Here is a 14,459-nt window from a genome sequence, read left to right as displayed (position 1 = left end):
GTACTCATTTGATCTGTGTGGGTTTGAGGCTGCAGAGGCAGCAGCGCTGGAAGCATCCAACAGGGGCAGTAGAACACGCTGTGAACGGCAAGTAACAGCTGTTGACAGCTTCCTGTCACAGCAGGAAAAGAAGCAAAAACATCATCGGCGGAAGAGGAAGTGCCTACAGAGCCGGGATCATCTTCACTTTCTCTCTGAACTGGAGGAGGTTAGAAAAACTAAAATAAATTCTGTGTGTAATCTTTGACCAAGCACTCTAATGTGCAAAGTGTAATAGTATACAATGTGTTTTCCTAAATATTTCCTCTTTTCAAACTCCCTCTAGGTTGTGTTAAAGCTCCAACAGCTACGAGTGTCTCACAGACGATACACCTGCTACCCCCAGCACCCATACCCCTCTATTTTTCGCCTGAACTTCCATCATTACTACCCTGTTACCTACGACTCCTATTCCTGTGACTCCAGTTCGTACCTCCGCAGGAGTGCCGATCTGAAGGCTAAGAGGAGACGTGGCCGTCCAGCCAAAGCCAGCGAGCCAATCACGTCGAAGCTGCCCTTTGTTCAAGGATATGGTTATCCACTGGCGGGGGGAAATTACTATGCAGCACCGTATGCGATGCCTTACGCACCTCCTCTGAGTCTGGGCTACTTTCCCCCTGCTCCCCCATTTTACCTGCCCCATCACTCACTAGGACCTGCACCTCCATCTCCCTTCATGAGGCCTGCAGTACCCCCTCCCAAGGCTTTCCACCCTAGTGGACACTCAAAGCTCCAGCCAGGGGCCAAGATCCGCAGTGCCAGTGGCCCACTCCAGGGGCCCTCTGTAAGGGGAGAGGGCCTGGGATCCCTGGGCAGTGGCAGTGCAGGTGGTCTTGCAGGGGTTCGCCTCCATAAGAGGAAGCACAAGCACAAACATAAGCACAAGGATGAGCCCCTCCTGTCACTGCGAGACCGGCAGGAGCTGGGTGGGCTCTTCAGCGGAGCTAAGACCAATGCTCGTCTCAGCATGCTGAGTGACAGGAGGGACTTGGCCAGTCAGGGCTCCTCAAAGCATCTGGAGAAGCAGAGGGGCAGTGGTAGAGGCTCAAGCCTGGGATCCAGCTTAGGGATGTTTGAGTCAGACCAGCTGTCCACACACTCTCTTGCTGACAGCCAGTTCCACTCCCGTCAGACTCGACAGCCAATAAACAGCTTCATGAGCAGCTACAGTAGCCAATCACAGCGGCCGGAGTCAGCTTCTGACCTCTTTTTGGGGTCACGGGAGGACGAGTGCGGTGGGAGGAGTAGGAAGACGAGGCTCACTGTGTTTGGAGATCAGGGCTTAATGTCATTCCAAACTGCCAGACAGGAGCCAGGACAGATGAACAAGTGCTCCAGTCCCCCCCTCACTGGTAAGAACCACTTACATTAGGATTACCTGTTCATTTTTAAACTACACTGTGTATTTACAAGGGAGTGCACTGTCCTTTGAAAGGCGCAGCATGGTAAAATGCTTACTTTGATGATGTGTTGGAGGTTCGAGGTTAGCTCAAACTGAAATAACTGTCTGTTGCCTCCTTGTCTTTGTCTAACCAGTTCTCTCATGACTTGACTTTCTGACCATGACCATGGCTCACCTGTGGAAAGCTTCTGATTTAAAGCATCAGCAGGAAGTGTTCAGCTGACATTAACTGCTTAACATAGACCTCATTACAGATCCGATTGCAAGGCAAAGGAGAGCAGATCATTAAACAGACAGTGAGACCCCTATCTGTTTGAGAAAAGCAGAAAGAAGAATGCATCATTGAAACAGGACTACAACTGTCAGGGACTTCTGCCGTACAGTATACAGGACGTTAAAAACAGCTGGAAGCTGAACAGAAGTAGTCTTAAAAAAATGTGTTTTTCTTTTTAGTCACCTGCATGACCACAAATTTAGCTGATAAGTTTACCATGATACTGCCATAGCTTGGACAAGGGCTGCTGCATTCACATTCAGTGCATCTTGCTGTGAGGGAACACTGGATGTGCATACTGTACATTAAAGCACAAGATGCTGCACCTGGTATTACAAGCCAGTTTTGTATAATCTCAACCTCCCAAGGTTGCAGAACTGTTAACATAGCTGAATGGGGAGCATGTTTGCAAAAATAATTGGTTACCAATATATTATTCTGTTCCCTGGTGATAACAGGCTTGTTATTTGCTGGTGCAGAGACTTAATCACGTATTTAGTCAGAGTTAAAAGGGTTTTCTCCATTTTAAAAGTAGATGGCAGCATACTCGTCAAGGTGATTCCTATTTATAAATGTGCAACGTACAGCATTATGCAGCATTATGAGGACATCAAGCAGACGAAGAGGCAGGATCGCCCGAAATTCTCACTACCAAACTAATGTGTATTTTGGTACATTCTGTATTCTGCTGTCTTTGAGCACATCTGGCTGGGGATGCAGAGAACGTAATGCATGGATGGAGACGACTATAATTCACCAATCTCTCCTTCCTCCCCTCCCTTCCTCCTCTCCTGCCAATGCCTTTGCCAAAGATATATTATTCACACAGTGTGATTTATTTTCTACAGACACGCCGTAAAAGGCCCTTGCCTGTGTTAAAAGAGCTGGCTGGCAGCCAGGGGTTTAATGACTGGGGCCTAGTCCAGTGGCGGGGAGGAGAAGCCAGGGGCTCAGTTAGAATACACCCCCCACCCCAGGGGATCCAGGACGGATGACTCATATACACACTACCCCCCAACCCACCCCCACCCCTACTCACAACCCCCCCATCCACGTTATCCATCCAGTGTTGTTATGCCTCCTTGTCTTCCATGTCCTTCCATTTTCCCCTCGTGCTGCTTTTGCAGCTCTTGCCCTTGCTTTCCTATTTGCTTCTCTCCCACAATCCCCACATCCATACACAGACTTCCCCTTGTTTCTCCGCCTTTTCCTCCCCCTCCCCCTTCTATCTCTCTTTCCTTCTTCCCTTTCTCTTTTTGCTTTTTCCCTTGTCTCCCCTCCCCCTCGTTTCCCCATTACCCTCTCTTTTCCCCATTCCCCCTGCCCCTCCTCTAGCATGACTTACTGCCTCACTTCACAGCTTTAGCCCAATTAAAACACAGGCGTGTGTGCATGCCGCACAACCATATATGTGTACACATGCACATCCAGGCACGGATGCACTCTGATGCACACTCGTATGCACACACTGATAGAAAAAATCCCCATGCAAAAGCTGATACAGATGCAAAATTCATATTATTATCTGAGCATGCAACTGTGAGTTTGTAAATCATTCCTTAATAGAAGTAGTTTGTACTGATTTAAGCAGTTTTATTTTTTTATGCATGTGTGTGTGCCTGTGCTTGTGTGTGCGTTTCTTAACTAATCAGCAGGTCTCACTGCAGCTGACGGCAGACTCTCAGATGCAGATTTGCATAAAAGCAGGTCATCTTCTACTGAATTACTGTGAATAATTTTCTTTGTGTCACATGACTTGTTCAAACACATGCATGCACTTTCAGGCAGAGAAACACTCTCACAAAATAATAATACATTAAGGATGACTTTATCCTGTCTGAGGCTGGTCTCAGCCGCTGCAGGGGCAGTGGATAAATGAGCATGTATCTCTGTGTAGTAGTGACTTCCTATTCCACAGAGAAACAGGTCTTCAGTGCTGTACGGCCCCTCACACTGCTGAAGGTCACCGGTTTTATGTTCCGTGTATGCAGCTCATAAATTTCTGCTACTTTGTAGTGTATGTGTGTGTGTGTGTGTGTGTTAGAGAGAGAGAGAGAGCTGAATATGTACACACTACTGTGCAGCTCATAAACTACTGCTACTTAGTGCTTTCTGCATTAGACTAATTTCACTGTCTGCCCTGAATTCTTGAGCAACAATAGAGAGAGATGTTCCGCTGAGTTTTAAATGGAGGGCGGCCAGGCCTCGCTTTATCTTCCCTTGCTCGTAGTTCATTAGCAAACACCTTACCATGGAGCTCTACACTCGTAAACTCTTAATTTTCCCTTTAACATACCCCTTTGTTTTCTTGAAACCTTAAAAAAAATGTATGAGAGTATTACATATTTATTTTGTATCCCCCTGTTGAAACTCTTCATTGGAGCTACATGAAGCTTCAAAACACAAAAGTGAATTATCCTAACACACATTAACACAATATCAACTCACAAATTTTTCCCCCTGCAATCCAGCCTGCCATATTTGGTGTGCAAAATTCAGAGCTGTTGCAGTCATCATGTGTTAGAGCACTGCACATTGTATCAGCAGGATTCTGGGGGAAAAGGAGAAAAAGAATTGGTTAGCAAATCCAGGAATAGGAGTAAAAGCTCATGAAAAAGAAACCAAACATGCTGTATGCACACTGCTTTGGGACTGGTGGCTGATTGTGCTTTTCCTCCATTTTGGCTGTGGCTCAGTCTTAGCCTCGGGAACAGTGCCCAGGCAGGGGGGGGCTAAGAATTGGGACAGAGATGGGAAACAAAAAGAATGACAGAGACGGACCAAGACCAGGAAGCGGTTTCTGAAATAGAGACGGAAATGAAATGGTGCAGTGTTACCAGTTTAATTGAAAATTAGAGAGTAGCATATTGCGCCCATGAAGAGCAGAGTGGAAAAGAGAATGAGAGTGATGGGGAAAGAGGGAAAGAGAAAGGATAGAACAGCGTGTAAAGGGCATACTGCCCAGTTCACCAGTGTGAAGGAAACAATATGGCTCCAGTTTCTTCTGCTCAGCCATTCTGAACTGCTGAATTCATTATTCGTGCATGTTGGGCATGTGCATGTATGCACATGTGCGTTTTTGTGTTTGTGTGGGGTTGTGCATGTGGATAAATGTGTTGATATGTGTATTTGTGTGTGTGTGTGTTTGGCTTTTTGGCAGCCTGTGCTCCAGATGCACAGGGTTGTTATTGTGTAGCGACATATTAAATGGTTGAAGGAGACATTTCTGTGGGTTTCCTGCTCGCAGAATGGGATCTCCTCCTCTCCCCTCTCCTCGCTGCTCTCTAGTAGACAATTACAGGATAGGATCTGCTCTCTTGGCTCAGCTGGGCTTTGAAAGGCTTACATGAATATGTCAAAATTAGCAGGAAGCTCTTAAAGCAAGAAAAAGACATTCTCTCCATGGGTTAAATTGGCATGATGTCTTTCCTGGCCTTTCCAAGGCGGCTCATTTTGACTGATATGATAGCATGAAAACTCCTGTCTCTTATAGACCTTGCTGTGCTATTTGTTTACCTTATGATGTCTCACCTCACTGATGTTCACTCTCTCCTCTCCCAGGTGTTCCCAGTAAGCGCAGGTATAAGCGAAGGGAGGTGGAACAGATCCAGAAGGACGTGAGGAGGATGCATTCTTTGAACTTTGAGCATGTGCAGAAAATCCTCCGTGCCAAGCGCCTGCAGCGACAAGCCAAAACAGGAAACAATGTCATCAAAAGACGGCCTGGACGGCCCCGCAAACAACCCATAGAGGAATCAGAGCCGACCAACAGCAGGGAGGAAGTTCGGGCTAATGGTCGAGGTTTGGACATGTTGGTCAGCAGGAGAGGTGATGGGAGAACTCTGGGGATGCCTGTCCTGGAGAGGTGTGATGACCTGCCAGGTAGGCAGAGCCTCAGGCCAAGCTTGACCCCCGAGCCTCTGGAGTTCTCAAATAATGATTCCATCTCAGCAACAATAGAGAACGTGGTCCATCAAGCGCGATCTGTGCCTCCGCTGGCCAAAGGGGGGAAACGCAGAGGCAGGGGCCACAGCAGGGACGAGTTATGGGCTCCCTCCAGTCAATAGACCTGCAGGAGAGAGCAAACCGCATATCCGAACGGAGAGCAGTTATTGGAGTCAGTGCTGTTTCAAGCCTATCAGATGCGGTGCCCTTAATTCTGGGAGTCCTCGGTGCACTTTGACTTGTTTCTCCTCTCTGATTTGTGAGGATTACAGTGGGTCAGTGGAGGAGCAGGAGGAGGGAGCACTTCTGGTGCCACCCCTCTCTTTGCTAAACCCGACCAGACATGAGCCTTTCAAGGATTCATTGGACCTTCATTTACAATGGCACTATATGGTACTATTTGATACTGAATCTGATGCTATAAAAATGTGTGGTACTTATGATAGTGTAGGATATTATGTGATTCTTTATGTATCTGATACAGTGATGTGTATGGTACTTTATGATACTGTATCTGAATGTGGCTTTAGCCATATATTTACCAGCAAGGGGAGGGGGAATGGTTAATATTAAACTGTGCAGCTCTGCTTATTTTTGCCTTTCTGAGGAAGCTTGTCAAAGACGTGGGATAATACAGCAGTAATTAAGCCACCTTACCCTATTACTTATCCCTGTTCTTTGCTCCCACCCATCCTTACCTTCCTTGTTTTCATGTTCTCTCCGAGAAGTAACTGATACTTGCTGGCAGCTCCTCACCCCTGGTCCCCCTCCCTGCTCGATACTCACCCCAATTCTTCGGCCCTCCCTGGTGCCTGCCGCTCAGCTTCATCTTCCTTTGTCCTCTCATTTACTCCGGTTCATGTTTTACATCTCCCATTGCTTGTGCTCCCTCAACCTACCCCCTGTCTCATTTATTTCTCCCTCCCTGCTCAGGCCTGTCCTGAGCAGTGACATAAAGGCAATATGGTGGATCAGACTGTCCCAGACTGTACATAGAAACAAAGTCCACTGTTGCCTGCCTTGTACAATGAGAAACCAGCTCATAGACATGTACTGGCATACAGTATATCAAATAGAATTGTTGTACCATAGACAATGAAAGTTGTGTATTGTTTTATAACCAAAAACAGACATGGGTGCGACTCAAGACAAGTTTGTTTTCAGACTGAAAGAACCACATGTATTCATTCATACACTCATTATTGTGTTTATATCCAGGGGGCATTGCATACAGGAGGAATATCAGGTGTGTTTTTGGTAAACCTTAAAATTGGTTTAATGCACTATGAAAAACCATACACTTGCATCAATCAAATGCAGCACTTACATGCTTGTTCCAGCCTTATGTTTTGGCCTTTGATGGTGTGGATATCCATTCCAGAGAGCATGCATTATTTTAATCAATTTGTATATGCAGGCTGCGCAGCCAAAAGCGTCAAATCGAAGCCCATGTCTGAATCGTGATTGGACAGTTCAGCTGAAGAGGGCTTACAGTCAGTGTTTTGAAAAGCTAATCCCAGTCTTTCTACTTAACATAATTTTCAATCCATAGCCTTGGAAATATTTCCTTTTTCTTAAGTAAATCCAGTATTTAGATTTAGAAACCAAAGTCTCAGTATTCAGTGTAAGGATGTATTATTTAAAAGAATCTAAATCAGAGTTTGACAAACTCTCCACCATGTTGGCACCAATGTAAAGCATTCCTATGTGCACTCTAGAATGTAGCCATCTTGGATTTTTTTTGTGTCAATATGTTAAGCCTTTGTTAAACTCTATCTACAGTATATGTGGTTGGTATTTTCTCAGATAAGTATTTCGGAATATAAGCAATGGATCAGTGTTTCTTTGGCAACTTTATTTTGTTTCAGGAGATTCTGTCTTCTTTGGGTTGGGTGGGATTCTCAGTTGCAGCAGTTCAACTTGTGCCTTATGTTTCTTTCTCTCACCAATTACATTTGACCTGAGAAATATCAAATGGCAAAGAGTGCCCCAGAAATTGACCCAAAATTTACATGATTGTGCATATGACGCATGTGTCTTAGTCATCAGAACCCTGACACTGCCTGTGTCCCTTCACAGCTTCCATAGTCAGCATCCTCTGTCGCCGGCCCCTGAGTCTGTCTCCTTGCTCCCTCCTAGTTTTCTGACCCATATCATCATAACAGTACTAGAAGGACTGGACTGATGAATATAATATGATATTACTGTATAAAATACACATCATGCACTGGCATGCATACTGCTTTACAGCAGTTCATAGGAGCAGAAAGGTCCACTGTATCAGATGTGTTTCTATCCAGAGATATTGATTGTACTCACTGTCCTAGGTATAATTGAAGATCACTTACTCTGCCCAGTATTTAACCAGTTATTTACAACATATAATTGGTTATGTACTTAGCGAAGGAGGGACAGAGGAGGTTGTCATGGAAACCACGTTCTTGTACATTGTTGTTCGCTATGCATCAGGCCATGCCTGGCAAATGACCTTAAAAGGAATTTCTGTTCTGGGTCCACCCTTCGACAAAGAGAAATAAGTGGTCTTATTTACTGAATAAAATGAATTCATGTAACAAGAATTGTGAATAATACCAGTAATAATTTGTAATAAGTTGTGCAGAAAGTGACTATCATTTCATGAAAACTATAGTTACTGCAGCTCTATGCAGTACAGCCTTAACCAGATGTAAAACTACAGTATTGAAGTGTTTGTTGTAAATAGTGTTAGTATGTCCATCCTGCATGGATACCGGTTGGGCTCGGCTATGCTGGGACTGTCTCCTAAAACCACAGTAGACCTTCTCTCTCTATTAAGACTGCTCAAGACCCGGAAAAACATACAGACGTGACTGTAAGAGACTGCGACTCTAAATTGATTTCCCCATTCGACAAATTCTGCTACATTGACAGTCATCGTTCCAGTTGTTAAATTACACAGAATGCTTAAATAATTTGCCTTACCACACCTTTAAAAGTTCTTGGAGGATGCAAGCCCCACTGTAGTGCACTTGACCAAAAATAGGAATCCCCGCTGACTTGCAGCTATTTCGCCTGCAGCCAGTTGGGGCAGTGCAGTAGCATGAAGAGTAGGTAAGAGGGTTGTGTGTAGGGGGAGTTCTCAGAGGGCATAGCCAAAAATACACTTGTCCTAACGTTAGCAAGCTTAACCTTGCATTGCTAGATGACTCTCGGTGGGTCTGCAGTCTGTTGTGGTGAAGATGAGGTCTAGATATGTGGTCCGTGAGGTGTAGAGACTGCACGCTTGGCAGCCTACTCCTCCTCACTGTGGTCAGTCAGCGGTCTCTGATGTAAGAGTTAAAGACCCCAGGTGTTGTCTGTCCTGTCTGTCTCTCCTACCAGCCAATGCTCCGGTGCCTTCTAACACTGACAAGTATTGTCCTAATCCAGAGCTTTCACTCTACACAGAGACTGCAGAGGGGATGTGGCTGTGAATAGGGTTCAAGGTCACATTTGCTGTATTGTATTTAGCAGCCAATCTGGACCAGTGGCTACAGGAGGCCCCAAAGCACTGATGTAAGGATCTTCCACCTTGTCTTTGGTCCTAGCATCCAAAAGTGTTTGACCTTACATCAGTGGTTGGGCTGCAATTCACAGTTCACTACAGCAGCTAGGATGGGATATAATGGCACCTAAATTTTGATCACCCCCCCATTCCCTTTGTAGCATGCTGTGATGAGTGTCCTACACATGGAGTGAGGGGTCACGTGAGACAGAGCCTCATAAATGTACATGTAGTCATCCTCACAGCATATGTTACAGTTCTAAGCTATAATGTTGTTCAAAGCTGAAAGTGCAGATGAAGCATTGAGAAAACCAATAAATGTACTTCTTTAGAGCACAAAGTGAGCTCTTCTAACAGTGTGGGCATATTTTAGTTTGTATACATAGTGTATTTGAACCTTTTTCTAGAGTGGGTTTCCTTTATTTGCATGCTCAACTTGATTGTATGCATAAATATTTTAGACAAGCCGAAAGTTGAATTTCAATTGAATTTGGAGCAAGACTTGTACATTGTTTGATATGTTTCTTTTTGTAATGAATTTTTTAATTCATGAAGCATTTTTGTACATTGTATGAATATTAAAAACTGCAAATATTTGACATATAGAGTAAATACTAGATGCGCATGCATATGCATATATCCTTCACAGTATGTATGTGTAAATGTACACATATATTTTGTATTTGCATTTGCTGGCATACAGATATATGTCTTAAGCACATATATACATGCAATATATATGTATATCCATGTCCGCTGGCATGCTTTTGGTCATGTTTATCTTTCATGATCTTGTAGGTTTATTTTTTGTTGTTTTTTTTTTTATTTCTCTTTCCTCAGAAAGAAAAAGCTCATTCTTTTGCTACCCTTCTGTTGGCTGGCAGCGTTGAGCACTTATTAAGAAGAACTACAGTTGAAGTTGTTCATGTTATCCATTGTGTGAAATAATAAATGACTTTATTGACAGCTGATGGTGGCACGTATTTTCTTCTTTCTGGTTAAGATTTGTTATTCTGATCTCCTAAAACAGCACACACATAATGCTGACAAGTTACTTTGTGATTCAGTCAGTTAAGACTTAGTGTGCGTGTGCATGCGTGTGTGTCTGAGCGTGTGCAGCATGGGAGCAAGATGACAGCAGGGCTGAATGTCAGATGGTCTCAGGGAATGAGTACTAACCCACAATGTGTTCGCTTGTTGCGGGTTAAAAGAGAGGGAATCCTCTCATCAGATTATGCTACAGCCTCGCTCAGTCACGCTCACACGCGCTCACACACACATACCTACACACTCTTACTCTTGCACTTGTTCATTAGCCAAGCCTACATCTCTAAATCCTGCCTGCACTAGCCCATCAGTGTCAGTTCTAGGTGGGCTGGGCTGCAGGCTGCTCTGTTATTGGACGGAGCTGAGTGGGAAGTGCCCCACTATTGGCTGCTGCCAACTAGTAAAATTCTTCTGTTACCATGGTTGCAGGGTGAGCTGCCCAAATGTGTCTCAGTGTATCTAGTGGTACTGATGGAACCGTTGGCATCACCGGTGTTATGCTGAAAAAATCCCCCCTCTGATGGAAGTCAGGGCTGCAGTGGGGCTGCACCCAAATCACTCTTTACTGATGCCTGTAAATGAGCCCACATGGCCCCACTCCACCTCCAGCACGAGAGAGAGGATGAGATAGATCACCAGAGCTGTGATCACGATGAAACAGCACAGCAAAGCACATCCTGCACGAAGGATGTACTGATGAGCGACACATAAAAAAGGAGAAACAGGATCATCCATCTGATGTACAATGTGTGGATTTTCTCACCATTTTTAGCATCAAATGGAGTTTCCTCCAAGACAGTGTTGTTCACTGCACATGCTCCAGGTGCATAGAAACATATCATTATCACTAATTAATTGAAAGGTGGTGATGATTGAAAGATCCACAGCTGAGGTGAGCACACCATAATTCCAGTGACATTAATAGACAGGGGATTTTCACATGTAAAATAAAATTTCTAAAATAAATAGAAAACTTTGACTGAAAATATGTATATGGCACATTTCATGGAAATATAAAGGTACAATATATTCCACCTGGTCAGTAGGTGGAGACCCCATGCTGGACAAAAGAAAGGAAAACCTATGAAATGGACTGACTTTAAGCTTCTAGTTTTGTCCTCTTCCATTATTGCTTGTTGCACCACAGGTGTGAAAAATCTTTCCAGAACTTTCAGCTTTATATAACAATGCTATGAAATCTTATAAATCCTATCATCTGTGACATCTGTGTATGGCAGAGATAGTTCATTACATTTACAGAAGTGCATATCAGTGTTATGATATGGCATGTGGAGACACAGACTGTAATGGAACTGTAGTGGTGGAGGTTTGTACAAATGTGCTGAAAGTGTAGGAGGACAGGGCTTATAAATTGTGGTGCTCAGCTGGGGCCTGTAGGTTTACTGTTCCCAAACTGAAACAACCTGCTTCTTATGGGAAATGTTTCCCAATCCTCTGTGGATCAGCCCCGTTTGGAATGTAGGATTTAGGGTAGAGGGGACCTGACAGTGTGCATTGAAAAAATGTGCACGATCCAAGTCACAATTCTTTTACTCCCTTTTTACCAAAGGGTGAAATTATAGAGTCAGTTCTTGAAGATTGCTGATTGAACTCCTCTGAATTTATTATTGAAAGGGTGCTGAGTTAGCTTGTGTGCTGAATTCTGTAGACTGTGATTGGTTATTTAAAGATGATGATGTGTACCTTTCCTTATAAAGGTTAAAACAAAAACAAAAAACTACACACTCTAAAAACCCAGATTGCATTGTTCCCATATTGACAAAGTGTTGATTAGTTTGCAGATTTTACAGGTCGCTTGTCCCCTTTTGGAAGTTCTTGTAACCCTTTGTGTACGGGTGTGTACCAGCAAGTCACTGAAATAAAGTCTTAATTTAGATTTACAGATTAGAACAATAATAAAAGTTTCACTCTTTTGTTATTTTGTGATTTTACCAGCAGCACCAAGACACTCACCTGAGTGATCTTCAGCTGTCCCCTGAAAGGATCGGTTGCTTTGCAAAGCAGACCAGATTTCCTCTTTGCTGCAAAAAGTGAAAGGCTGATGAAATTCTTTTTTTTTCCTTTGGCCACATCATATCCGCTGTTAAAAGTTGCAAGTGAACACATCGTTAAGATTGTAATCGATAGCCAGTTGACATGCACATACATTCTGTCAACCTACTAGTCAGCCCCAAATTAGCGGAAAGACAAACAACACAAACTTAATCATCATTTTCCAGACTTAGTTTTATTTTGCTTTACTGGTGTTGCCAGTCTGTGCTGCTCATTTGTTTGTAGGGAGGAAAAGATGGCCCAGATTGGTCAAACAGCCCCCAATAAGAGCCAACAAGAGGCAGCAGCACTGGACACACTACAAAGACTATACCGGCAGTGGTAGGGTACAGACATTCAATCACAGGCCAATAACAGACCAATGGTGGCCCAACAACAGCCAACTGCACCCCCAACATTGCTTCCAGCCACGAGTTTGAGCTTCCTTTAGTGGGACAGGCTTTGAAGGAGCTTTGAAGTGTCATAGATGGAGTGGGTGAGCTTTTGGTGATTATACTCTCAAATTGTTGATTCTTCCTCCCAAATTCTGCCCACTTCCCCAAAACCTGCATAAATCAGCATTTTAACAGCATATGTCCTGGTAGCACATTCTGTACAACAACAGGACACATTGGTGGAAAGAAGCCTGCTTTGCTGTTGGTCTCTGCCCAGTCTTGCCATATCAACATCCGCAGCACAGCCGTCTGAAGTAGCTATAAATTATCACAATTGTTTGTGTTGACTTTTGGCAATTCATCACCAGCTCTACGCCAACAAATTCACCTATGAATTATGTCAAAGCTCAGCCGTTGTGCCTTACAGTACACAAACACCATGAAGCCGCAGGGATTCTACAAAGTGTCTATGCAGCACCATGTTCTCTGCTTCTCTGTTATCATTGCTTTTCAGAGTAAGAGCAGGAATTTATTCCTATGGGTGCAGACTGTCATCCCAATGTCACCATTTATCTGAAATATTAATTTTGCTCCGTACATCCCTCGCTGTGACTTCTTGATTCCTAAATGCTGCTGCATCCCTTCAGTACAAAGTGCAAAAATAGACTCTTAAATGTGACACTAATTATTCTGCAACATTTGTGAACCAGTTTCGTCACTATTTGCAATTTTTTCCAAGTGTCAACGATGATTAAAATTTGAGTCAGGATGCATGAGTGCCAATGAATATCAGTGACTGTTTGAGGCACGTCCAAAGCCACACAGACCATCAACAACAGACAGAGCCACAAATTTACAACAGACAGTCCTGCAGTCCAGGCCAACTAACCAGGAAGTCTGCCATGTAGCCAAGCATCCCTTCAATTTATCTCTGTTGGTGTTTTCAGAGGATGACTATTGCGTGTGATTATAAAGATGGATGGAGCAGGCAGCATCTTAGAGCATCCCCTGTCCCCCTCCTCTCTCTTTCTCCACTGCACAGTGATGGGAGACTCCATCTGGTGGTGAAATGTACCACTACAGCTCTAGCACCTCATGTCACATCCACAGGACAGAGAGCACCATCACTCACCAAAGTCAAAGCAGTAAATATGATAGGTGCACATATGCAGTTTTCCAGCTTAAGGAGATGGAAGATGACATGTTTTTTATGCCGCTGAATGATAAAAATCTGAACTATCACCTCAAGCAGTCAAACCTACACACCCCAGTGCTTTATTCATGGATCCACTTGAGAGATCATTGCAGGAAATATTGTTGCTGAAAGTTGGTTATGTCTGTGTGTGGCGCAAAGAGGAAAAAACACCAGCGATATAACAGAATGTGTTCTGCATAGAGCCGGCCACTGTTGCCACGGTGACAGTGTGACTCATGGCAGTTTGATTTGGATTTAGAGCGGTGCCCTGTTTTGTGTGCGAGTGTGTGATTTGTGTGTGGATGTGCATGAGCATGTGCGAAAATTTACCTGCCTGTATATATGTAAATACGTGCACATATTATAGGCTTACGTTTGTGCGCTGGTGGGAAAGAAAGAAAAAGAAAAAAAATTGAAATGGAGAATTTCCTGTGCGCAGTAGTAATTGTCCACCTCTCTCATGTCTCCTCAGTCACAGTTAGAGCCTTTGTTAGCAGATTGGCTCTGCCTTAGTCTTACTAATGATGCCAACACTTAGGTAATGTGCCTTTTTGATGAGAGTAGGCCACTTAATCTCTCTATTCAGG

The 14,459-nt window shown here is 44.0% G+C and overlaps 1 protein-coding gene across 1 annotated transcript in view; it reads left to right on the top strand.

Annotated features, from left to right (window-relative positions):
• setbp1 (SET binding protein 1) overlaps window positions 1–10,152 on the top strand; it is a 34,377-nt gene extending 24,225 nt beyond the window's left edge. The window contains exons 5-7 of the mRNA XM_041937246.1: window positions 1–208; window positions 326–1,391; window positions 5,277–10,152. Of these exons, the coding sequence (XP_041793180.1) occupies window positions 1–208; window positions 326–1,391; window positions 5,277–5,782 (1,780 nt within the window). The 3' untranslated portion in view covers window positions 5,783–10,152. The remainder of the gene's footprint in view (window positions 209–325; window positions 1,392–5,276) is intronic.
• Window positions 10,153–14,459: the final 4,307 nt, after the last annotated feature.

This window comes from Chelmon rostratus, chromosome 5 (assembly GCF_017976325.1).
Source record: "Chelmon rostratus isolate fCheRos1 chromosome 5, fCheRos1.pri, whole genome shotgun sequence".
Taxonomy (NCBI): domain Eukaryota; kingdom Metazoa; phylum Chordata; class Actinopteri; order Chaetodontiformes; family Chaetodontidae; genus Chelmon; species Chelmon rostratus.
The sequence above is the reverse complement of the archived record's forward strand: the minus strand, read 5'-3'. Positions and strand labels throughout refer to the sequence as shown.